The sequence below is a fragment of the Rhinopithecus bieti genome, unplaced genomic scaffold (assembly GCF_001698545.2).
Source record: "Rhinopithecus bieti isolate Rb0 unplaced genomic scaffold, ASM169854v2 scaffold_1918, whole genome shotgun sequence".
NCBI classification, from domain to species: domain Eukaryota; kingdom Metazoa; phylum Chordata; class Mammalia; order Primates; family Cercopithecidae; genus Rhinopithecus; species Rhinopithecus bieti.
In genome coordinates, this window is record NW_016803680.1 from 1,763,392 (window position 1) to 1,789,420 (window position 26,029).

At 45.1% G+C, this 26,029-nt stretch overlaps 1 protein-coding gene across 3 annotated transcripts; it reads left to right on the forward strand.

Annotated features, from left to right (window-relative positions):
* Positions 1-101: 101 nt before the first annotated feature.
* Positions 102-23,326, forward strand: LDAF1 (lipid droplet assembly factor 1). Of its 3 annotated transcripts, none has more exons than XM_017850164.1 (5): positions 102-468; positions 2,706-3,001; positions 12,031-12,199; positions 15,656-15,794; positions 22,202-23,326. In XM_017850164.1, the coding sequence occupies exons 2-5, from the start codon at positions 2,906-2,908 to the stop codon at positions 22,281-22,283; spliced, it is 486 nt and encodes a 161-aa protein (XP_017705653.1). In that variant the 5' UTR covers positions 102-468; positions 2,706-2,905; the 3' UTR covers positions 22,284-23,326. The 3 variants fall into 3 exon arrangements, with proteins under 3 accessions (XP_017705653.1, XP_017705647.1, XP_017705661.1); XM_017850158.1 differs by having other exon boundaries at positions 2,813-3,001; XM_017850172.1 differs by lacking the exon at positions 102-468 and adding an exon at positions 1,253-1,394 and having other exon boundaries at positions 2,813-3,001; positions 22,202-22,720.
* Positions 23,327-26,029: the final 2,703 nt, after the last annotated feature.

The window sequence follows — 26,029 nt, forward strand, 5'->3', positions numbered from 1 at the left end:
TGAGCTCCAGAGACGTTCCAGAGCAGCTGGTTTTAGGGATACCGGAGGGGAAACCCTGAGACCGCTGGAAAACTCGTTCTCCGCTGCCAGTCGGCCTGTCTTGAAGGTGGTCTGAACTTTCTCACTCCAAGCCAGTCGTGTGGGAAGGGACACTCTCTGAGCCTCAGTTTCCTCATCTGTCAACCTCTTCGGGCTTGTCCCCAGTGGTTCCGAAAGCCAGTGGGAAGGAGCGCGCTTGGCAAAGGCCTGGGCGCGGGGCCTTGGCGCGCTTTTGCCGGATCCTTCCGGCCACGGGCGGGGCGAGCCCAGCAGAGCAGAGCCGAGGGGCGGTGCCCGGGCCAAGGGGCGGAGGCAGGCGGCTCTGGCTTCCCTCCCGGGACGCTCTTTCCTTCCTTCTCTTGCTCCTCCTCCTGCCTCTCTTCGCTCCGCCTGCAAACGCGGTGGGGGCTGCTCGGCCGCCGGGAGCAGGTGAGAGCTCGGAGCTTGGGGGTGGTGGTCTGGGTGCCCCGGGTGGCTAGACCCCCCCCTCGCCGGGCGTGGACAGCGGAGGAGCGCGGAGGCGACGGCGTGAGCGCGCAATCGGGGTCCCACGCCCCGTAGCTTTCTGCCCCGGGATTAGTATAAGGGGTGTCTCCTGCCTGTGAGTCACCGGGACGGGGCTGGGAGCGCACGAGGAGACACGATTCCTCCCCACCCCTGAAAGCACACTCACCCCGCCACCCCCCAACACACACACACTACTAGATTAGGTAAAATGGTAGCTAGCACCACCACACACCGAGACTGTGCCCCTTTCTGGGGAACCTGGGGAAGACGTCGAGGCAAACCTCCCAAGGATTATTGAAAACGGGCGCCTTCCTCACCATCCAGCCCCTCTTCTCCACCCAGGTCCCCTTCCCCGTCACTGCAGAGAGATCTGCAAGTATCAAAGGGGGCTTCTCTACCCCCAAATTAATAACAAAGTACTCGACGCCCCTCTGAGTTCCCATTATTCAGCCTCTGTGCCTTCTGGGACGCGGAACCCCTCTCCACCTGCGCTTCACTCCTTTCCTCCTCTCCTTGGGTCTCCCTGACTTTTGAAGGCTGAAAGGCTGAGCCCAGATAGGGAGGGGCGGCCAGCGTAAGCTCGAGGCGCCCTGCAGCTCCCATCCCCCAACCAGAGATGTGACCCCTCCTCCCAGATGGAACTTTCGAGGTAGCCGTTTGCTCCTGGAGATTCGGGGGTGGGAGAGCCAGGAGATTTATTTGGAGCCTTGGAAGGGGAGAGGGTTGGCTGGTGTTGGCCTGGCCCAGTCCCCCAGGCGTGAAGAAGGCGGGGCACTCCTTGGCCGCGCCGGGTCCACGCTTTCCCTTCTCGGGAGACACCTCTGTGGCTGGGGAGGCCCCTCCGAGGAGTGAGTGACCAGGGGGTCTGGGAATTGGTGGCCAGGTAGACGCATTTGAAAGCTGTGGCCGATGGCATTCTCCCCACACACTCTCCCATCGGACTCCCCAAACCGGTCTGGGTGGCACTTGAGGCTCCCAGACCAAATGAGACCTGTAGGGGGAACTGGGCTTGTTTCAGCTTGCTGCAGAGATGAGATTACGCCAACTGAGTTCTGGGAACATCCCGAGTTCAAGATGTACGCCAGAGGCAGCTTCAGAGAGAGAATGTGGGGTCGTGGGATTAGTCCCCTCCTCAACTTCCGCTTCCAAAGAGTTTCTTGTTTTACACAAGGAAAGTAGCAGAGAATGTCTAGCTGGGATGATTAAAATGCACTTTAATTTATATAGGAGACCCTGTACAGCTTAGTAGTAAATAAAATTACCCCCTGTAACTAATGCAGTTAGCACGTGGGATATTCAATGTGATAAATAAACATGGTGATCTCTCAATTAATTTTGGCCACGTGGACAGAATCTTTTAAGCATTTGTACTGTAGGTCAGGAGGTCAGTTTAAAAGGAGAAATGGAAAACATATCTGTGTCCAGCCAGTTCTGGGAAATATAAAATAAGAATGATTTTTTTTTTATATTTGAAAACTCAACAAGGGTTAAAAAATATATCCAATTTAACCAATTGCCTTTATTAAAATAAGTAAAATTGTGTGAGATTGGGACACCCCCTCAAAATTCCAAGCAGTTTAGTTAGGGTATAATTATTGTCTGCCCCCAAGGCGCAGCTCTCCTAAGTGGGGATAGACTTACCTGCAAGTAAATAGATGATGATGTATGGAGTGATGGAATTGGGAGCCAACCTGCACAGTAATAAAGAAGAGAAATAGGCCAAGGCTGTCGTTGTACAAGGAAAGCTTTCGAGGGAAAATAAAAGGAAATGAGATTTGAAATAGTGTATTCAGCTTTCTTGCTTTCTGTGTATTTTCAGCATTTTGTCAAGCTAAAAAATAAACATAAGCTGTCAGAGATAATACTGTTAACATTTTATCTTTTTTTAAAGTATCATAAACATCTTTTCACATCACGAAACAGTCACGCTATCATTTTAATGACTGAATTTATAATTATTTAACCCATTTTCTCCTAATGGAAATACAGTTAGCTCCTTTCCAATGTTTTGCTGGTCATTACATGTTATAAACAGGGAGGAAATGCATGGCCTTTTAGTACATTTTGAGATACCTGTTGGATTATTTCCATCATGTTCCTGGAAGATAAATTCCTGGATTGAAGTGTGTGCAATCTGAAATTGTTGTGAATATTGCCAGGTTACCCTCCATCTGCATGCCCGCCATCAAGGTGTGAGGATGGTAGAAGCTCTCGTGGAACCAGTTGGATGAAGACCACTAACGGCTTTTGTTTCCTCTGGTAACAGCAAGAGACAGGACGACATGAGACATTGGACCGTGGGCTGGAGAATTTACTGGTAGGAGAATTCATCCCCAGAGAGATTGAAGTGAGCTTCAGAATGGCAAAAGAGGAGCTCCGGACTATCTCAAGAAACTTACAAGAACTGCAGAAGAAGCTCTCTCTGCTGATAGACTCCTTCCAGAATAATTCAAAGGTCAGTTTCCAATCACTGTGTATAATGGAAAATCCCAATATAACACTAGCGTAAACAAGATAGAAAGTTATTTCTTTCTCCAGTAGAAGAAATTTGGAGGTAAGTCAAGAATCTTTCTGGCTTACCACCCTGCCATGTCTATGCTGTGACCTTCAAACTCCTTGTCTGCGATGACTCAAGAGCATCAGCCATTGTATCCATGTTCCAGGCAACAGGATTTGAGGACAGGGGGAAAAGAGATGTACAAGCCACCTCCAATTTAAGGAGACTTCCTGGGAGTCACACACAACACTTCCAATTACATCTCTTAAGCCAAAATTGAGTCATTTGCCACTAATGGCAAATGCAGTTCTTTAGCTGGATAAAGAACTCTGTGCCACAGATACCATCCTTTTTGTTTGTTTGGTTGGTTGGTTTTGTTGTGATTTTTGCCCTGTTACCCTGAAAATGAGAGACAAAAGCCTACTTCAGATTTGAGTTCAGTGTTCCACTAGGAATCCAGCTCCAGTAGAAATATGACGTGAGCCACATATGTAATTTAAAATTTTTCTAGTAGCCACATTTAAGAAGTAAAAAGAAATAGGTAAAATTAATTTTGGCTGGGCACGGTGGCTCCTGCCTGTGATCCTCACACTTTGGGAGGCTGAGGTGGCCGGATCACTTGAGATCAGAAGTTCGAGACTAGCCTGGCCAACATGGTAAAACCCTGTCTCTATTAAAAATACAAAAATCAGCAGGAGTGATGGTGAGCACCTGTAGTCCCAGCTACTCAGGAGGCTGAGGCAGGAGAATCACTTGAACCCGGGAGGCGGAGGTTGCAGTGAGCCGAGATTATGCCACTGCACTCCAGCCTGGGTGACAGCGTAAGACTCTGTCTCCCAAAAAAAAATTATTTTAATAATGTTTTATTTAACCTAAGATATCAAAATATTTCAACATGTAATTATTTATACAAAATTATTAATGAAAAAAGGTTCTTGAGACATTGTACCTTCTTTTCGTACTCCCTCTTTGAAACCCCCACTTCTAGTACATTTCAATTTGAGTTAGCCACTTTTTAGGTATTCAGTAGCCACTTAGTGGCAATGGGACTTAAGATAGTATGTTGTTTTCTTGCATATTTATCCTTGTTGCTTTCTTCTATATGTCTTTCAGCATTTTGTCAGGGAAAAGAGCTTTCAGAGATAATACTGTTAACATTTTGTATGTCATTCTAGACCTTTTTTCTATGTAATATACCTATAAAAATACATATGTATATGTAACAAAATGAACTGTTTTGTGATGTATTTTTGTTGTTTGTATTGGATAGCGCAGCGGAGCTACTTGAAGAGATGCTTCTTTGCAGTCTACAACAATAAATTCTGGACTTGCTCCAGAATTTATCTGGCACTCTTTGTGGATTTACCAAGCTATTTTTAAATTGGACAAGCAGCTTTCTTGCCAGCTGGCGGGGACTCTTGTTATTAAAAGTTAGCTCAGTAAGAAGGGTCCTCCTGCCATTCCACATTTACAGCTGATTCTCATTAACCATGGTAGTTATGTTCTATAAAGTTACTGCAGACATTGAATTAGCACATACCAAACCATCGCTCCTCGGGGAAATACGGGATTCGGTTGCTGTGGGCCTCTGTCACAACATTTTTGTCAACTGATCAGTACATAACCTCGTTTTCCGTGTATTTCTGTTTAAAGACATGTTAGTATATATTGTTGATCATTAACATTGAATGATCCAACAGGGCCGACAATGGTACTGTGACTCACGTCTTAAACAAAGCTAATCACACAACGTGTATTTTCTCCATAAGACACATCACAGCCTTCTCATGCTTAGAAATGCTAGAGAACACTTCAGCACTACACTTGGGGACCATTTTCAACGGTAAAATCACCAACTTAAAGCATAAACATGGCACTAAATAGACCACTATGACCCTCGTTTAAAGGACGAAACAGGAAGGCTCAGTGTCACCTTGCTTGACCTCAGCTGGGAATGTACATGGTAGGTGACTCCGCCTTTTGCTGTTGTGGACGTGTCCACTAATGACCCCAAAAGCACTGTGGGCCAAGCGCGGTGTTTCACGCCTGTAATCCCAGCACTTTGGGACACCGAGGCAGGTGGATCCCTTGAGCCAGAAGTTCAAGACAAGCCTGGCCAACATGATGAAACCCCTTCTCTACTAAAAATACAAAAATTAGCTGGGTATGGTGGCATGTGCCTGTAATCCTAGCCTTTTGGGAGGCTGAGGCACAAGAATCGCTTGAACCCAGGGGGTGAAGGTTGAAGGGAGCCAAGATCACACCACTATACTTCAGCAGGGTGACAGCAACACTCTGTCTCAATCAAAACAAAACAGGCTGGGCGCGGTGGCTCACACCTGTAATCCCAGCACTTTGGGAGGCCGAGGTAGGTGGATCACAAGGTCAGGAGATCAAGACCATCCTGGCTAACACGGTGAAACCCCGTCTCTACTAAAATACAAAAAATTAGCCAGGCGTGGTGGCGGATGCCTGTAGTCCCAGCTACTCGGGAGGCTGAGGCAGGAGAATGGCGTGAACCTGGGAGGCGGAGCTTGCAGTGAGCCAAGATCACGCCACTGCACTCCAGCCTGGGTGACAGAGCAAGACTCCGTCTCAAAAAACAAACAAACAAAAAAACAAAAAACACTGCCAGTATTCATTTTGAGGTTACAAATAAATTTTAGTGAGGAGGCAAATTTACAAATATGGAATTGTGAGTAACAAGGATTGACTGCATATTTCTTGGCACTGACTGTATGCCAAGCACTGTACTAGGCATTCACCCTGGCCCTGCCTGAACTTAGGTAATACCACGAGGTTTTTTTTTTTTTTTTTTTGGATTTTTAGTAGAGACAGGTTTCTCACCATATTGGCCAGGCTGGTCTCCAATTCCTGACCTCAGGCAATCCACCCACTTCGGCCTCCCAAAGTGCTGGGATTATAGGCGTGAGCCACTGCGCCTGGCCACCAGTGGTTTTAGATGGTCCTGACCCTTCGCCCTTCTCCTGGTAGGAAAAGATAATGAATCGTTGATTGTTTTTTGCATTCTCCTACCAGGGAATTTGCCTGGCTCCTGAATCATCCTAGGTGGAGCCTTCATTTTCTCAAATACTGGCCACATTGTCCCTACTTTAGAAGCCCACTGCCTTTGTCTGACCTTGGGCAAGTCACTTAGGCTCACTGAATTTCCATCTCCTTTTTAAAAATTATTTATTTATTTTTTATTGAGACAGAGTCTTGCTCTGCCTTCCAGGCTGGAGTACAGTGCTGCGATCATGGCTTACTGTAGCCTCGAACTCCTGGTCTCAAGCAACCCTCCAGCCTCAGCCTCCTGAGTAGCTGGGACTACAGGTGCATACCAGCATACTCAGCTAATGTTTTATTATATTTTTTGGAGAGACAAGGTCTCTCACTGGTCCTTGAGGCTGGTCTCAAACTCTTGGCCTCAAGCAGTCCTCCTGCCTTGGCCTCCTGCAATGCTGGGATTACAGAAGTGAGCCACCACGCCCAGCTACCATCTTCTCTTTTCTAAAATGAGCAATGCCAGGCTCAGAGGTTTGTTATGAAGATTATCTGAGATGCTGTTTAAGGCTTTAGCACAGAGCCTGGCATGTAATTTTGTCAGTCTGTCTTGGCCTGGCCTTCCTCTGCTCTGCAGTGCTGCACTGTACTTGTAGAGTCTAGATTGGATAACCTGTGTCTACCTCCAGGCTGGTGATGGAAAATCACAGTGCATGTTACTGAATAATAACCTCTCCCACTTTCCACCTTTCCATCGCATCCCCCTCTGTTGCCATGAGAATGAAATGTTAATTGCTACGTTCTACCCCCCTGAGTTTAAATAGTGTTAGGTCGTTCTTTTTTACCTACCTCATAGCATTGTAGGAAGAAATAAATGAGGAAATAACACGGGAGGCGCTTAAAGCAGTACCTGGCACCTGAGTGTTTAATGAATGTTCTCTGTTATTATTAGGTGTGGTTGAACCGTGTCCACCCCTCCTGGGACAGACTGGCTGGAGCTCAGCTGTACTTCTTGGGAAAAGACAATTGCTGGGTTTAATCGTCTGAATCTTGGTCTCTTTGCATATCCGAATGACTTTCTCTTTGATTATAGAGCCCAGACTCAGAAAAGACTAAGAATGGCGGGGCGTAGTGGCTGATGCCTGTAATCCTAGCACTTCGGGAGGCCAAGATGGGCAAATCACTTCAGGTCAGGAGTTCGAGACCAGCCTGGCCAACATGGTGAAACCCCGTGTCTACTAAAAAATACAAATATTAGCTGGAAATCGCCTGAACCTGGAAGTTCCAGAAGCGGAAGTTGCAGTGAGCTGAGATCGTGCCATTGCACCCAGCCTGGACAACAGAGCGAAACTCCATCTCAAAAAAAAAAAAAAAAAGGCTAAGAAAAAGGTGGATTCCTTAAGGACTGAAGTAGAACAGTCTTGCCTGTTTCCTTTTATATCCCTGTGCCAAACTGTCCCTAAGTCCTGTGTATTCCTTCCTTTGTCATTCCACTTTCACACCCATCTCCTCCTCCCCCTCTGCTTCCCTCTGTGCCGTCAGCCTGGACTTGACCATCAGTATATCTTGCCTGATTTCCTGCAAATCTTTCTCCCTGCCTCTTGCACATGATTGCTAGGTTCATATTTCTTAAATCATTCCTTTAATCATGTCATAGTTCTGCTCAAATGACAGCAGTTTGTTCCCTGTTTTTTTTCCCCTAGATGAAACTTAAATGAGTGCTGTCTAGCAGAAATATTATGTAAGCCACATATATAATTTTAAGTTTTTTAATAGTTATATTAAAAAACATAAAAAGAAACAAATGAGATTAATTAATTAATTTATTTATCTATCTATCTATCTTGAGATGGAGTCTCGCTCTGTCGCCCAGGCTGTAGTGCAGTGGCGCAATCTCGGCTCACTGCAACCTGCAACTCCCAGGTTCAAGTGATTCTCCCACCTCAGCCTCCCGAGTAGCTGGGATTACAGGCATGCATCACTCTGCCTAACTAATTTTTTTTGTATTTTTACTGGAAACGGGGTTTCACCATGTTGACCAGGCTGGTCTTGAACTCCAGATCTCAAGTAATCTGCCCACCTCGGCCTCTCAAAGTGCTGGGATTACAGGCGTGAGCCTCCGTTCCTGGCCAGAGATTAATTTTAATAATACATTCTTAATTTAGCACAATATATCCAAAACACTATAATTTCAACAGGTAATATAAAAAAGTATTAATGAGATATTTTGCATTGTTTTTTTCTTACACTTAGAGCACATCTCAATTCCAATACCAAATTTTCACTGGAAATATTTAATCTCTATTCAGATTTTATAAAACTTACAATTCAGTGAAATAGATTCGCATACCCAACCTATTTGAAACAGACTTAAAATTTTTCCAACAACTGAATCGTCTCAGCTTTAAAATTTTAATTAAATTAAATTGGAAATCCAGGCCATCAGTCACAGGAGGAGCATTCCAAGTGCTGAATGGCACAGGTGGCCTGTGATGGACAGCCCAGGGGTAAGCCAGCAAGCCTGGTGTCCTGGTGTCCCAGCCTCACAAGCTCCTTCCACTGCACAGCCCTTCCCTCGCCAGCACAGCACACTCACTGGTGTACTGCTGCCTCCCTTTCCTGGAGAGCCCATCTGCTCCTCCCCACTGTGGTTCTTTTTATTGTAAGGGTCAGGTGACACAGGGAGCATCAAATAAGGATGCATATGGATTAGAACTGGAAAGAAGTCAGGACCTGAGACAGCGCAAGGGACCAGCCCACATTCTGTGTGGTGACTCCCACGGCCCCTCCGCCTGTCTCTCACTTTCAGCTGCCCCAACACAGCAGGATCTCACTGGACTCTGATGATGGAGTGTCCAGGCTAGGCAGTGCCAGCTCCGAGGTGATTCCTGCTACAGTCATCTCTGGCTAGAGAATTGGAATAGCACGCTTTTTGGTGGCTTTTGTCAGAATGGTAGGGTAGCAGGAGGCAGTGAGGTCAGTGGGCATTATGCCGTCCTGTGGCCTGGCAGGAAGTGAAATTGGCCATGCCTCGAGAGTAATTCTTAGGAGACCATGCTGAAGCCCAAGACCTACGGCTGTGGCTTCTTGGCATGGCCTCTTCTATTTAAGCAGGATGTGGCTTGTACTTTAGCTCTTTCAGCATGAACCACAAACCCCTCCTGCCTTCCAACTCACCCTGAAAATCCCACTGTTTAAATCACTTGGGTAAACTCTTGTTCCTAGGCAGCACATGTGTTTTGGGGACCTGAATTATGTCTTCTTTTCATCTGCTGGCCTGCAAGGCCCTAGGGATGAGGCTCAGGAAGGACCAGTTATGACAGAAGGTTATGTACCTTTCAAATGAACAGGATCTAGAATGCCAGTACTGAGGAGAGAGAAGGCATGGAGCCTAAGGAGGAGAGGGGGAAACCCATCTTTGTGGATTTGCCTATGGCCAGCTCTGTGTTAAAGCAGTCTCCCTCCGTTTAGTCAGATCCAAAATTCCTTTTGCCTGGTGAAGGGAAATAAACTATTTATTAACACAGCGTAAACTTGTATTAGTCACATTCTGTGGCCAACTATGGTAACCAGGTTGATGACATAAAAGTATTTTTACTTGATGTGGCAGCTATTGCAAGCATTGGCCATTTTGAGTCCAAGACCTTAGCCCTTTGCTTTTTTTTTTTTTTGAAAAGGAGACTTGCGGCCAGGCACGGTGGCTCACGCCTGTAATCCCAGCACTTTGGAAGGCGGAGGTAGGCGGATCACCTGAGGTCAGGAGTTCAAGAACAACCTGGCCAATACAGTGAAACCCTGTCTTTACTAAAAATACAAAAATTAGCTGGGCATGGTGGGGGAGCCCGTAATTCCAGCTACTCAGGAGGCTGAGGCGGGAGAATGGCTTGAACCCGGGATGCGGAGGTTGCAGTGAGCCGAGATCGTGCCATTGCACTCCAGCCTGGGCGACAAGAGTGAAACTCCTTCTCAAACAAAAAAAAGAAAAAGAGACTTACTCTGTCACCCAGGCTGGAGTGCAATGGCACCATCTTGGCTCACTGCAACCTCCGCCTCCCAGGCTCAAGCGATTCTCGTGCCTCAGCCTCCCTAGTAGCTGGGACTACAGGCACAGGCCACCACGCCTGGCTGATTTTTGTGTTTTTTAAAAGAGACTAGGTTTCACCATGTTAGCCAGGCTGTTCTTGAACTCCTGACCTCAGGTGATCCGCCTACCTCTGCCTTCCAAAGTGCTGGGATTACAGGTGTGAGCCACTGCGTCCAGCCAGGCCTTAGCTTTTAATGCTGAGATTTTGCCACTTGGAGGCTGTAGGACTCTAGACAAAGTGATTAGCTTTTAATGCTTAATAATAGACAAGTGATTAGCTTTTAATGCTGAGCTTGGCTTTTAATAGACAAGTATAGACAAGTGTTTAGCTTTTAATGCTTAATAATAGACAGGTGATTAGCTTTTCATGCTTAATAATGCTTTTAATAATTATTATAATAATGTAATATAAATATAATATAATACAAATAATTATATACATATTATATAGAATATATATTTATATTATATTTATAATGTAATATGTAATTAATGCTATATAAATATTGATAACTAATACTAATATAATGTATACCTAATATAATAATTATATAATAATAATTAGAATAATGCTTTTAATAGTAATACTTTTAATGCTTAATAATAAGCAAGTGATTAGCTTTTAATGCTAATCACTTTAATAATGCTTTTAATAATGATAATGCTTTTAATGTTTAATAATAGACAAGTGATTAGCTTTTAGTGGTGAGATTTTGTCACTTGAAGGCTGTGCGACTCTAGACAAGTGATTTAGTTCATTGCTTCTCAAACTTTAATGTGTATGCACAACACCTGCGGAATCTTGTTTAAAAGACAGAGTCTGATTCATCAGGGCCTGAGATTCTGCATTTCCTTTTTTTTCCCGTTTTTTTGGAGACAAGATCTCCCTCTGTTGCCCAGGCTGGAATGCAGTGGTGCAATCCATAGTTCACTGCAGCCTCAAACTCCTGGGCTTGAGTGATCCTCCCGCCTCAGCCTCCCAAGTAGCTAGGACTGTGGGTGTGTGCCGCTATGCCGAGCTAGTTTTTAAATTTTTTGTAGAGATGGAATCTCGGTCTGTTGCCCAGGCTGGTCTCAAACTCCTGGCTTCAAGCGATCTTCCCTCCTTGACTTCCCAAAATGCTGGGATTACAGGTGTGAGCTACACACCCAGCCAGATTCTGTATTTCTAACAAGCTCCTAGGTGATCCAAGTAGCTAAGCCTGTTTGCGTCTGAGTGGCTTCAACTATGAGAACCTCAGCTGTAAAGTTGGAGGCAGATGGTATGTACCTTACATCAATGCACCCATATGCCGAAGAGGTCTTCTGAAGAGTGTGTGTTTGGCAGGAGAGCCATGACTGGGTCTTTCCTCCTTTCACAGGACTTGACCTTGGGTGGGGACCTCAGACTTGCCGCCTGCCCACAGCTGCCTAAGATTGCTGCCTGGGTGACTCATGTCTTGGGAGAAGTCTTGTTGTAGTGACTTTTTTTTTTTTTTTAGACGGAGTTTCGCTCTTGTTGCCCAGGCTGTGCAATGGAGTGCAATGGCGTGACCTTGGCTCACCACAACCTCCGCCTCCCGGGTTTAAGCGATTCTCCTGCCTCAGTCTCCCGAGTAGCTAGGATTACAGGCGTACACCACCATGCCTGACAAATTTTGTATTTTTAGTAGAGACGGGGTTTCACCATGTTGGTCAGGCTGGTCTCGAACTCCCGACCTCAGGTGATCCGCTCGCTTCAGCCTCCTAAAGTGTTGAGATTACAGGCGTGAGCCACCGCACCCAGCCTGTACTGACTTCTTAATGCATGAGCCTTCTGGCTTTACGACCTCTGGTTGTAATTCTCACAGCTTGGGCAGATCCATTCAACCTGGGGTTCCGATGTGGTGCTTAACCCTGGCTCTTCGTCCTTTGCCCACAGGTGGTGGCCTTTATGAAGTCTCCAGTGGGTCAGTACTTGGACAGGCATCCATTTCTTGCCTTCACCTTGATCGTGTTCATTGTCATGTCAGCTGTTCCTGTTGGATTCTTCCTGCTCATCGTGATGCTTACGTCCCTGGCTGCTCTGCTGGGGGTCATCATACTGGAAGGTAGCTTGTTCTGTCATTCACCCCCTTGGAAAATAACTCAATTGGGAGAACAATACTTTTGGGGCACCTGCCATTTTTAAATTTTTTTAAGAGGTGGGGTCTTGTTATGTTGTCCAGGCTGGTCTCAAACTCCTGGGCTCAAGTGATCCTCCCACCTCGGCCTGACAAAGTGCTGGGATTATGGGCGTGAGCTACCACACCTGGCTGTCTGCCATTCTTGTCAAAATCACATCAAGCAAGGCAACTTATCAGAGTAGGTAAAACATGGACTCTGGAGTCTGCATTCAAATTCCACCTCTACCACTGTGATTTGGGGCAAGTGGTTTACCTCTCTGGGCCTCAAATTCTTCATATGTAAAATAGAGATGTAATAATACAATCTCAAAAGTTTGTTGTGAAGATTGAAACATATGGCTCCATAAAGTCCTTAGCACAATACACAATACATGGCACAGAGTAGCTTCTCAATGAATGCTAGCTATTATTGTTAAGCAGGGAGGCTGTTCATTCCACAGTAAGTTACTGGGTACCTACTGCATGCCAGATGCCTCGCTAGGTACTAGAGACCACCTTCACCCTTTTTCCTGAAGTTCCACTACCAACAGTCAACTTCTCCCTGTATTCCTAAGTTCAAATTACTGGGAAAGCAAATCTGATTGGCTCACTTTGCCTTTTCAAATCAGATCACACACCACAGGCAAGTGGCCAGAGAGATGGTGGCCAGTGGGTCAGGTGATCACTTCCGGTCCATTCCATGGCTTCCCAGAGCTAAGAGCACCCAGGGCTGTTTATTTGCCCCAGGGACAAAGCAGTTTACACTTGAAGGAAAAAGTAGGCATGGTCAGTGGATGAGCCAAATACAGCCTGGCAGAGTGGTTTTTGAGTAAATGTTGAAGGATAGATGGGTGAATGCATGAATGAATGGGTGGAGGAATGAATGAGTACCGTAAGAAAGGAAATTTACAGAGAAAGGAGAGAGCCATTACATTTTGGTGGTACCATGCAAAGCTTTACAGCAGACAAGACTTTAAAGATGTGTAACAACTTTGCCTCAGGGTGGGCAAGGAATGGCCTTTTGGACAAGAGAACAGCATGTGCAAAGCCTCTGGAATAGTGGTTCTTGAAGCTGAGTGTATTTAAATCTTTTTGTTTTTCTAGATGGAGTCTCGCTCTGTCGCCCAACCTGGAATGCAGTGGCATGATCTCAGCTCACTGCAACCTCTGCCTCCCGGGTTCAAGCAATTCTCCTGCCTCAGCCTCCCAAGTAGCTGGGATTACAGGCATGCCCCACCATCCCCGACTAATTTTTGTATTTTTGGTAGAGACGAGGTTTCACCATGTTGGCCAGGATGGTCTTGAATTCCTGACCTCAAGTAATCTGCCCACGTTGGCCTCCCAAAGTGCTGGGATTACAGGTGTGAGCCACTGCACCCAGCTCTGAGTGTGTATAAATCTTACTTCCTTTATCAAAATACCGACTTTGAATCTCTTGAGACCAGGAGTTCAAGACCATTCTGGGCAACATAGCAAGATTCCCCTCTATCTCTTTAAAAGAAAACAAAAGGAGGCCAGGCACGGTGGCTCACGCCTGTAATCCCAACACTTTGGGAGGCTGAGGAGGGCAGATCACCTGAGGTCAGGAGTTCGTGACCAGCCTGGCCAACATGGTGAAACCCTGTCTCTACTAAAAATACAAAAAATTAGCTGGACATGGTGGCAGGCACCTGTAATCCCAGCTACTCGGGAGGCTGAGACAGTAGAATCACTTGAGCCTGGGAGGTGGAGGTTGCAGTGAGCCGAGATTGCACCATTGCATTCCAGCCTGGGTGACAAGAGTGAGACCCTGTCTCAAAAAAGAAAGAAAGAAAGAGAGAGAGAGAGAGAGAGAGAGAGAGAGGAGGGAGGGAGGGAAAGGAAAAAGGAAAGAAAGAAAGAAAGAAGTGGTGTGTGTCTGTAGTCCCAGCTACTCAGGAGGCTGAGGTGAGAGGATCGCTTGAGCCCAGGCAGTTGAGGCTATAGTGAGCTATGATCGTACCACTGCACTCCAGCCTGGGCAACAGAGCAAGACTCTGTCTCTTAAAAAGAAGAAAAAAAGAGAAAGAAAATGCAGACTTCCAGGCCTCATCCAGAGAGTGCTATTTTAGTAGGTCTGGAGTGGGGTTTAGAAATCTGAATTTTTCACAAGCTTCCTTGATGCACCTGATTCTGATGCAGGTGGTTGGCGCCACGCTTTGAAAAACACTGATCTAAAATTTTGCAAATCTTTATGAAAAGGCAGCACATCTGTTGATGTCTCTTCCTTCCAGCCTTTTCAGGGTCCCTCCCTGAAACCATCATTGTAGCTGTGGGAGGAGTACTGGGCTAACTGACCACTCGCAAGCAAAGGGAAGGGTGTCAGCCGTACGATACTTGCATGTTATTTGTTCTTCATGATCTTTTCCTTGTACTTTTTATTCTTTTCCTCCCATGGACCCCACATTATGAAAAAATGTATTTTCCTTGGACGTATTAGATGGTAATTCATTAATATTCCCATTCAGAATGGGAATGGTATATTAAAATGGCATTTTAAATGCTCCATAAAAATGACCAATCAGACCTTAAGATTAAAATGTGATGGTTGACAGGCTGGATTTTCAAGGATGCCATCAAAAGCTGCATTTAGATTTTGCTTTAGTCTGCATGACCTTTATTCTTATAGCTTGTAAGTAAGTGTAAATAATGGCATTTATTATGCAGTTTGAGACATTGGAGATAATTTACCTCCCCCAGTACTGCCTTGGCTGACTCCTCAGGAGGATCCCTTTGGAAGTTCATCTTTGACCTTGAGGATAAAGGGATCTCAAACTCCAACACCTACGGGCAAGACAAAATGAGCAGGCTGGTTGCGGTGGCTCACGCCTGTAATCTCAGCACTTTGGGAAGCGGGTGGATCACTTGAGGTCAGGAGTTCAAGACCAGCCTGGCCAACATAGTGAAACCCCATCTTCTCTAAAAATACAAAAATTAGCTGGGCATGGTGGTGGGCGCCTGTAATCCCAGCTCATCAGGAGGCTGAAGCCAGGAATCGCTTGAACCTGGGAGGCGGAGGTTGCAGTGAGCTGAAATCGCGCCACTGCACTCCAGCCTGGGAGGCAGAGCAAGACTCCGTCTCAAAAAGGAAAATCAAAAAAAGACAAAATGAGCAAAGCGGCCCATGTGTGATGCAGTTTGGGAACTATGGGGACTGGAAGCAATGGGAGGGCCAGCCAGTTGCTGCCATGGTTCGATGCCCACTCAGGTGCCCATATCACCTCCTTTTTTTAAGTGATGCCAAAAATCTGGGTTTTTGTGGGAAATCTCCTTACTTTAATAATCTGAGTTAGCTGACGTTATTTTAAATGCACTGACCCTGGGGTCTGCCAGTTTTCAACCTGTTTGAGATGAACGCTTCTCCTAACCACGTTCTCCTCCTAGGATTGGTCATCGCTGTGGGTGGCCTCTCACTGCTCTGCATCCTCTGTGGTTTGGGCTTCGTGTCACTCGTCATGTCGGGGATGATGATAGCATCCTATGTAGTGGTCTCCAGCCTCATCAACTACTGGTTTTCTCCCAGGTAAATACATGTCCATGGAATAATTTATTTTTTTAATCTTTCTACTTTTTTTTTTTTTTTTTTTTGAGACAAGGCTTCACTCTGTCACTCAGGCTGGAGTGCAGTGGCATGAACATAGCTCACTGCAGCCTCAACCTCCCAGGCTCAAGCAGTTCTTCTGCCTGAGCCTCCCAAGTAGCTGGGACTACAGGTGCATGCCATCATGCCCGGCTAATTTTAATATTTTTTATTTTTTGTAGAGACAGGGTCTTGCTATGTTGCCCAGGCTGTTCTCTAACTCCTGGGCTCAAGCAGTCCTCCTGCCTCTGCCTCCCAAAGTGCAGGGACCACAGGCGTGAGCCACCACACTCTGCTGAGTAATTTAATCTTTGCCACTTGAGGGAATTTTCACAAATAAAACCGTAATCCTAGTTGATGTCCAGAAGGAGACTTGTAAGACCCAGGTGTTTCTCATAGTTCCCCGTGTATGCCAGGCATCACGTGGGAACTTACCATGGAATTTTAAACAAAGCAATAGCTGTCATTTTCCATCAGGTATACACATTTCATTGTCATAGCAACTCTATCAGTATTATTGATTCCTTTTAAAAGATGTCCATTTAATTTACAAATATCAAATTAGGTGGTTTTCTTTGGCGGGGTGGGGCGGAGAGGCACAGGAGAAAAATGACCCACCAGACATGTCCGTCGCCCAAAGCGGTACAGCATGGGAGCTGTGAATCTTTTGTCCCCAAAGTCTGTCGATCCCCTCTGCTCTTGAGAATGTGAGTTTCTCACTAACTAAGTGTGAGCCTCATGTTTGAATATATGGATTTTTGTTCCTACAATATGGCTCTTCAATGCCAGCTACTTCATCTGGGGCCTCGAGTCAAACAACAGCGATCTACTTAAATGCTGGAGGGAAAAACCAGCTATGTTGGCCTTACTGGGAGACTCTGTGTTTGTCTATAATGTGCCACCCACCTAAGGGATTTTCAAAGGAGATTTATTTTAATGCTTTCTTTTTGTCCTGTATGTTGGTTTTAGAATCTAAGTCCCAAGTTCATCATACTTCATTTAAGCTCCTGCTACGTTGATGATAGTGCTAGTGAGCACTTGCTCTGTGCCAGGGACTCTCTTAAACACTTTCCAGGCCTTATCTTATGTCATCCTTACAATTTAGCCCCTTTCTATTATAAGGAAAATGAAGCCAAGTCCCTTAAGCTGAGAGTAGCACAGAAGGGACTTAAATCCAGGTCAGTTAATTCCAAAGCCCTCTTAATCAGGATACAGAGTGACTTTCTAAAACAGGAGTTGGCAATTTCTGGAAAGGGCCAGATAGCAAGTATTTAGTAAGTAATATAGTCTCTATTGCAGTTAGTCAACTCTGTTGCTGTAGCATGAAGGCAGCGCAGACCAGGAAGTAAATGAATGGGCATGGCTGTGTTCCAATGAAAGTTTATTTACAAAGACAGGCAGCTTGCTGGATTTGGCCAACCATTGTTCCATAAGAACTGATATCCTGAGTTCTGTTTTTCTACCAAACAGCCCTTGAACTCCTTACCAAAAGGTTATCCTGTTATTATTCCTATGTTGAGAAATAAAGGGTGAAGTGGGTGTAATATAAAATTGCTCAAGGATGGCTCTCATAGGATTGCTTAATTGATATCCCTGGAGTCATATTCACCTTTTCATAAATCGCTTTGATCGCTCTTAGTTTTTTGTTTGTTTATTTGTATTTTACTTATAAAATGGGGTCTTGCTCTGTTGTCCAGGCTGTTCTCAAACTCCTGGCTTCAAGCAATCCTCCCCCGCTGGCCTCTCAATGGACTGGGATTACAGGCATGAGGCACTGACTCACTCCCAGTCTTAAAAGACATGAAAGGAGAAATATTGGCCTATTTTGCACACTGAAGGTGATGCTTCTGAAATAAAATTCCTCCCTGTCTCTGAACCCTGCCATAATAGGGTAAGTTCTTAAAAATTATGCCACAGGAAGTAGCAAAATCGGACTCCCTACTTATCAATGAAAAAATTGAAAAAGAAATCCAGGATTTGTACTTGATCTCCTTATCCTCCCCTATTGCTGCCAACCAGTTGTTTCCACGTGGGCAGAGGTTCTTAAGCTTTTTGTTCTCAGGTCACGTTTTACCTTCTTAAAATTATTGAGGCCTCCGAAGAGATTTTATTTATGTAGTTAATTGCATTAGTAGCACTTTGGGAGGCCAAAGAGGGAAGATCACTTGAGGCCAGGAGTTTAAGACCAACCTAGGCAACATGGCGAGATCACATCTCTACAAAAAAATACAAAACTTAGCCAGGTGTGGTGGTGCATGCCTGTAGTCCCAGCTACTCAGGAGGCTGAGATGGGAGGATCATTTGGGCCCAGGAGTTCAAGGCTGCAGTGAGCTGTGATCACACCACTGCACTCCAGCCTGGGCAACAGAGTAAGACCCTATCTCAAAAAACAAATGAAATGAGGTGAAATATAAAATAAAATAAATAACTAACATGACATAAAACTATATATAATAAAATAAATTAAACATAACATAAATTACATTAAATCAAATTAAATATTAGCTGGGCATAGTGGTGCATGCCTGTGGTCCCAGCTACTCAAGAGGTTGAGGAGGGAGGATGGCCTGAGCCTGGGAGGTTGGGGGCGCAGTGAGCTATGATTGTACCACTGCACTCCAGCCTGGGTGACAGAGCTAGACTCTGTCTGAAAAAAAAAAAAAAGAGTATTAATAATTATTTCTTTTTTTAAAATTTTCTTCCTCAGTGTTCCTTGTTCTGAAATAATGATTCTATTAGAAATCATAATATAAATTTTAAAAATATCTCTTCATTTAAAAGGAGCAATATTACTTGTTGATATAAATAACAAATTTTAATGAAAAGTAACTATATTTTCCAAAACAAAATGAAAGTTGTGAGTGGTATGGTTTTACATTTTACAAATCTCTTTCACATCTGCCTTAACAGTTGTCAGCTGGCTTCTCGTTTGTGTGGCTGCATTCATTCTGTTGTACTATGTTGTTTTGTTTGAAGTATCTGAAGAAGACTCAGCATCACTCAGTGTGTGGTTGGGAAAGGGAGGCTAAGCTGTTTTAAACGATTGTGGATATTCTATGATAGTACACCAAAACTCCATAAGTGGTAGTTTTTTAAAGGTTAGATAAAATGTGAAATTTTTATACTCTATTTTATCGAAATCTGCAGGTCTATCTCACACTTCAAATTGATCTTTATCATGCATGATTTTGTAACTTTACCCATTGGTCATTGGGAGAATATTGGTTCATTGAGTCGTGCAGATCTTCCAAATATACTTTGAAAAATTGCACTGTTCCCTTGTGAGACAATGTGAATGAAAAAGGCATGTAATTAGGTCATGTTATTGTGAACATAGTTTTCATCTGCGAACCCCTGCATTAGCCAATTCTTTTTTTTTTTTTTTTTTTTTTTTTGAGACGAGTCTCACTCTTACCCAGGCTGGAGCGCAGTGGCTTGATCTTGGCTCACTACAACCTCTCCCTTCTGGGTTCAAGCAATTCTTCTGCCTCAGCCTCCCAAGTAGCTGGGATTATAGGTGTGCACCACCATGCATGGCTAATTTTTATATTGTTAGTAGAGGTGGGGTTTCACCATGTTGGCCAGGCTGGTCTCAAATTCCTGAGCTCAAGTGATCAACCCGCCTCAGCCTCCCAAGGTGCTGGGATTATAGGTGTGAGCCACTGCGCCCAGCCTGCATTAGTGAATTCTTTATAACTCAAAAAAAAGATAACTCCCTCATTAAATGATCAAAAGCATGGAGTGGAGGGAAGAGGAGGTATACAATTTATTTCATGATTTAATGGAATTTTGGCCCTAAAACATGAAAGATAATGTACAGCTTAAATTTTTTAAAAATAAAAGAAAAAGGGAACAAAACTGTAAGTTTCCCTTACATATGAAAATCAACTAAACAATATGTAGATCAAATACACTGACTTGCGTCCCGTGTAGATCAGCTAGCCTCTGGGGGCGAAACCACACTGCTTTGTTATGGAGACAGCGAGACCTCCCAGGCCTGCAGCTTGGGAGAAGAAGGGGCCCTGGGCGGCTGTGTTTATTTGTAGAGCCACCAAATTCACTGCCCCATATCATAATCTTCCAAACCAGCCTGAGCGTAACTAGCTTTCTTATATCTTTACTAAGAAAAGGAAAGGCTTCTTAGTTTTTTGTTATGAGGGAGGAATGGTTTAGGTGGCAAATAACGAGAAAAACCAAAGTAGATACTAGTTTAAACACACAGGGAACTTTTTTTATTGCTTAATGAAAAACTGGAGACAGCCCAGGGCTGGTGCAGCTGCTGTGTGATATCAACATACCAGGCACCTTTTGCCTTACTGTGTTGCCATCGTTAGCCCATTGGTTTCCTACCTCATGGCCACAAGATAGCTGCTGCAGCTCCAGGTGCACCAGCTACCTTCAAGGCAGGATAAAACGAGAAAAAAATTGCGTCTGACCCTTTTTACAATATGAGTAAAATATTTCTCAGGACCTCTCATCACTATGCTTTCAGAAGACTTCATTGACTAGAACTTTGTCAGATGGCCACTTGTGTTAGTCTGTTTTTACATTGCTCTAAAGAAATATCTGAGATTGGGTAATTTACAAGGAAAAGAAGTTTATTTTGGCTTATGGTTCTGCAGGCCATACAGGAAACGTGGTGCTGACATTTGCATCTGGTGAGGGCCGGGGAGGCTTCCTATCATGGTGGAAGGTGAAGGGGAGACAGTGTCACACGGCGAGAGCAGGACCAAGAGAGAGAGGAAGGAGGTGCCACACTCTTTTAAACAACCGGATCTTGCATGAACTCAGGGCAAGAACTCAGTCATTCCCCAAGGATGGCACCAAGCTATTCATGAGGGATCCACCCTCAAGACCCAAATACTCCCTACCAAGTCCCACCTCCAACACTGGTGATCACATTTCAACTTGAGATTTGGAGGGGACAAACATCCAAAGCATATCCCCACTCTAAGCTGGGAATGTTCAGCTGTGTCATCTTCTGTAGCATAAACTTGTAAGGAGAAGGGTTTGGGAAATATCTCCTGGTCGGCCAAACTCTGGCGTGTGCTGTGGTTTTCCACAGTGGGGTGTCAATGATGGCAAGGCTTTTTGAAATTCAAAGATAAACCATGGATCCAATTGAGTTAATATCAATAGCACTACTTCCTCTCTCACAGCCTTCTGACAGTCAGAAGGACTGAAGAAGACTGGTTTCTCTTCCTTTCCCCCCGATATGGTTTGGTTGTGTCCCCACCCAAATTTCATCTTGAATTGTAGCTCCTGTAATCCCTGCATGTCATGGGAGGGACCTGGTGGGAGGTAATTGAATCATGGGGTGGGTTTTTCCCATCGTTGCTGTTCTCGTGATAGTGAACAAGGCTCACGAAATCTGATGGTTTTATAAAGGGCATGTCCCTTGCACGTGCTCTCTTGCCTGCCACCATGTAAGAAGTGCCCCTGATCTTCCTTTGCCTTCCTCCATGATTGTGAGGCCTCCCCAGCCATGTGGAATTGTGAGTCCATGGAACCTCTTTTTCTTTATAAATTACCCAGTCTCAGGTCTTTATTAGCAACGTGAGAATTGACTAATACGATCCTCCCCCCGAACTCCTTTTCATGGAAGGTGTCAAGAAACTAATTGAAATCAGAAGATATGGTCTGAATCCCCGCCCTGGCATGTTTTTTTAGCTGTGTGGTCTTGAAACAGGCTGCTTGACTTCTCTGATTTCAGTTTTTGTCCATTGGTTAAATAGACAAAATAGCTACTCTTTTTTTTTTTTTTTTTGGAGACGGAGTCTTGCTCTGCCGCCCAGGCTGGAGTGCAGTGGCCGGCTCTCAGCTCACTGCAAGCTCCGCCTCCCGGGTTCACGCCATTCTCCTGTCTCAGCCTCCGGAGTAGCTGGGACTACAGGCGCCCGCCTCGTCGCCCGGCTAGTTTTTTGTATTTTTTAGTAGAGACGGGGTTTCACCGTATTAGCCAGGATGGTCTCGATCTCCTGACCTCATGATCCGCCCGTCTCGGCCTCCCAAAGTGCTGGGATTACAGGCTTGAGCCACCGCGCCCGGCCGCTACTCTTAATCTACAATTCTCACTGGGTTGTTGTGAGGACACAGATAATTAAGAAAAACATAATAAATATCCAAATTAGAAGATAGAAAAGGGGCTGTAACCCTACTGCTAACCTGGTCATTTTAACTTCCTGTGTCCTCAGTTTCTTCATCTGTATAATGGGCATAGGCCTGGTGTGGTTGCAAGAAGCAGCTAAAATAAATCAGGAAAAGAACATCATGTATTCAGCTATGCACACTTCCAACGTTTCTCTTTACCGAAGACCTAGAGCTAACCATTTCTTCTTCTTATCCAACAGACCACTGACACAGCAAAACACCAATGGTGACTTTCTGCCAGCCATGAAGTCTGCAGACTTCGAGGGGCTTTACCAGGAATGAGTGGCTGCTCAGAGGCCAGGCTTCTTTTCAAGTACTGCTGGATCATACTCACCCCTTGGAATTATGGCTCAGAAGAATGGGGCTGGGTAGCAAGCACTCCTTGGCTGTGTCCTCTCGCTTTTTCACTTATTTGTAGGATCCTGCAGCAGCCAATTTAGGGATTGTGTTGTTTTTGTGTTGGTTCCCATGTAAAGAAGCAGCAGAGAAATGCGATGGTTCAACAGCTCACCTTGCCCCAAATATGCAGACTTGACCTTGGCAGGGTCCTGGGCTTCTAGACTCTAGCCCATTGAACCCAAAGCCTCAGGGTTTATGTCGAACGGTCCCATTGGGAGCAACAGTGGTTGTTTATAGTTTTTTGTTTTCAGAAATGAGGGCAGCTGTTAATTTTTTCACTCATGTGAAACAAGATGAAAAAAAAAAAAAAAAATCCAAAACAGAACAAGCCCTTCTGTGGTATTTGCTTTTTATCAGAAAGAACAGCAACATTTGGCCTCTCCAAGTTGGAAAATAGAGTCCAAATATAACTTTGTGGCCAAGACTATTTTCAAAAAAGTCTAAAGGTGTAGTTTCCACTGTTACTGTTGAGTACTGTTAAGTGCTGTTAATCTTTTACATGTTTGCACTTGGTACTTTTGTATTGTTTTAAAGAGCTTGTCCTGTTAAGTCATTTCTTTCTTTCTTTCTTTCCTTTTTCTTTTTTTTTTTTTTGAGACGGAGTTTCCCTCTTGTTGCCCAGGGTACAGTGCAATGGTGCAGTCTCGGCTCACTGCAACCTCCAACTCCCAGGTTCAAGCAAGTCTCCTGCCTCAGCCTCCCAAGTGGTACCAGCCACTGTGCCTAACTAGTTTTTTTTGTGTTTTTTTTCTTAGTACAGATGGGGTTTCACCATGTTGGTCAGGCTGGTCTCGAGCTCCTGACCTCAGGTGATCCACCCACCTCAGCCTCCCAAAGTGTTGGGATTACAGGCATGAGCCACCGTGCCCAGCCTAAGCCAGTGCTAAAGGACTAGAAAGTAAAAATAAAACTTCCTACGGGATTTCCTAGTGGAATTATTGAGTGGTTTATTTGCTGTGGCATTTCATTCAATATTTATCTGAGTGGGCTTTTTTCCTTTACTCTTTTTCCCTTCTGCTCCATACGTCAGACCTGCCTATTCCTCTGTCAATTTCATGACTGGTGCTGGGTAATAGGGATTTTTTAAGTTGCTCGTGATAAACACCCAATTCCACATTACTTTAAAGAGAGGGGTGGTGGGGAAAAGGATTAGTTTCACTCAACCAAAAAGCCAAGGGGTAGATCTTGAGGTGCTCCTGATTCCAGGGGCTCAGGTGGTATCATTAGGCATCTCTCACCTCTCATCTCTCAGTACAGCTTTCCTCAGCGTAAGCTGCTTTTGCAGGCAGTCCCGCTCCTTGTGGAGGTCCTAGGAGCTCCATCCTGGGCAAGAAAACTGCTTTTTCCCAACAGTATATACAGATATTCTGGGTTTGGCTCTGATTGGACAGACTTGGGTCATGTGAGTGACCCCAGACCAGTCACAGTGGCTAGGAGGATGGGATATGCAGATGGGACAGGGCTGGGATGGTCTCCATTCAAGAAACAGGGGAGGCAATAGATCAGCCCACTATTAATATAACTGTCAATATTAACATTTACTGTTTATTGGATGTTTCCTTTATTCATGCAAGTGTCTGATATTATCTCTCTATGCTGTCTGCCCAGCTGTGTTCTGCAGCTTTAATAATGAAGAATGCAAGGGTCCCTGTTCTCCCTCCTGAAGTTTTCTTTCTAATGCAAGAGTGAGTGAGCAAGCACATTAGTTATCTGTTACTATGTAACAGTTTTCCACCAACTATTGGCTTAAAATAACAGGCATTTCTTATCTCACATTCTTCATGTGTTAGGGTTCCAGGTATGGCTTGGCTAGATTTTTTGTAAGCCGGTGATCACGGTGTCATCAGGGCTGTGTTCTCATTTGGCATCCAACAGGGGAAAGGACCACATTCCAAGCTCGCATGGTTGTTGGTAGCATCCAGCTGGCAACAGGACTTAAGGCCTCAGTTCCTTGATGCACATTCTTCTCCCCATGACAGCTCAGTGTGGCCAACGCTTCTTCAAAGCCATCAAGGGAGAGCCTCTCAGCAAGATAGACATTACATTCTTAGGGAACGTAATCATGCATGCACAATCATGAACATTGGATCACTTTATCCATGTTCTACTGGTTAGAAACGAGTCCCAGGAGCCACCACCCACTCTCAGGAGGAGGGGATCACCCAAGGGCAGGTAAACCACAGAGGGGACCATGGGCCCTGCCTTCAGGGTTCTTACTAGGGTCCTTAGTAGTCCACCTTGCTACAACAAGTAAACAAAATATAAGACCAAGGGCACTGAAGAGAAGTAAAAGGGTGATAAGGAATTGGGAGAGCATGCTAAAGCATGCCACAGCAATCAAAGATTTCTTCTGTTTGAACCAAAGCATGAGGTGTCACCATGCCAAGCACACAGGGAGGGTGTTCCTGGCAGAGGGCACAGTATCCCAAAGGCCTGGAGATGGGAAGAAGCTTAATGTGTTTAAGGAAAAGAATGATGTCAGCATGGCTCGGCCTCATCATGCAGGACCTCATGGAGTGAGTTTACACCAGGGGTCCCCAACCAGTACCTGTCCTTGGCCTGTTAGGAACCAGACCATACAGCAGGAGGTGAGCAGCAGAGAGTGAGCATTGATGTCTGAGCTTCACCTGTCAGATCAGCAGCAGCATTAGATTCTCATAGGAGCATGAACCTTCGTGTGAACTGTACATGCAAGGGATCTAGGTTGCACGATCCTTATGGGAATCTAATGCCTGATGATCTGTCACTGTCTCCCATCACCTGCAGTTGGGCCTGTCTAGTTGCAGGAAAACAAGCTCAGGGCTCCCACTGATTCTACATTATGGTAAGTTGTGTAATTATTTCATTATGTATTACGATGTAATCATAACAGAAATAAAGTGCACGATAAATGGAATGCACTTGAATCATCCTGAAACCACCCCCACCCCCAACCCACTGCCCCATCCATGGAAAAATTGACTTCCACAAAACTTGTCCCTGGTGCCAGAAAGGTTGGGGACCACTGGTTTATGCCAAAGGGCAAAGGAAAGACAATGAAGAATCTTACGTGGGAGAGTGACATGATCAGACTTGGGTGTTTAAAGATCATTCCATGGCCAATGGATTTGAATCAAGAAGGCCAGTTGGGAGGTCTATAGATGCCCAAGAGCAGAGAGGATAATTGTGACTTAAAACTTACACTAGGCTGAGTGCGGTGGGTCATGCCTGAAATCCCAGCCCTTTGGGAGGCTGAGGAGGGTGGACCACTTGGGGTCAGGAGTTCGAGACCAGCCTGGCCAACATGGTGAAACCCCATCTCTACTAAAAATACAAAGATTAGCTGGGTGTGATGGCAGGCACCTGTAATTCCAGCTACTCAGGAGGCTGAGGCAGGTGAATCATTTGAACCTGGCAGATGGAGATTGCAGTGATTCGAGATCGCACCATTGTACTCCAGCCTGGGCGACAGAGCGAGACTCTGTCTCAAAAAACAAAAACAAAAAAACTTATACTGGGGCAAAGGTAATGGAGACCTTCCTCATTTAGAGGGCAAGCAGCATTTGGTGATGATGGAGAAGGAAAGGGGGACACAAGGTTGGCACCAGGTTCTTAGCTTGAGCCAGTAGTGGATAGTGACACTATTGTAG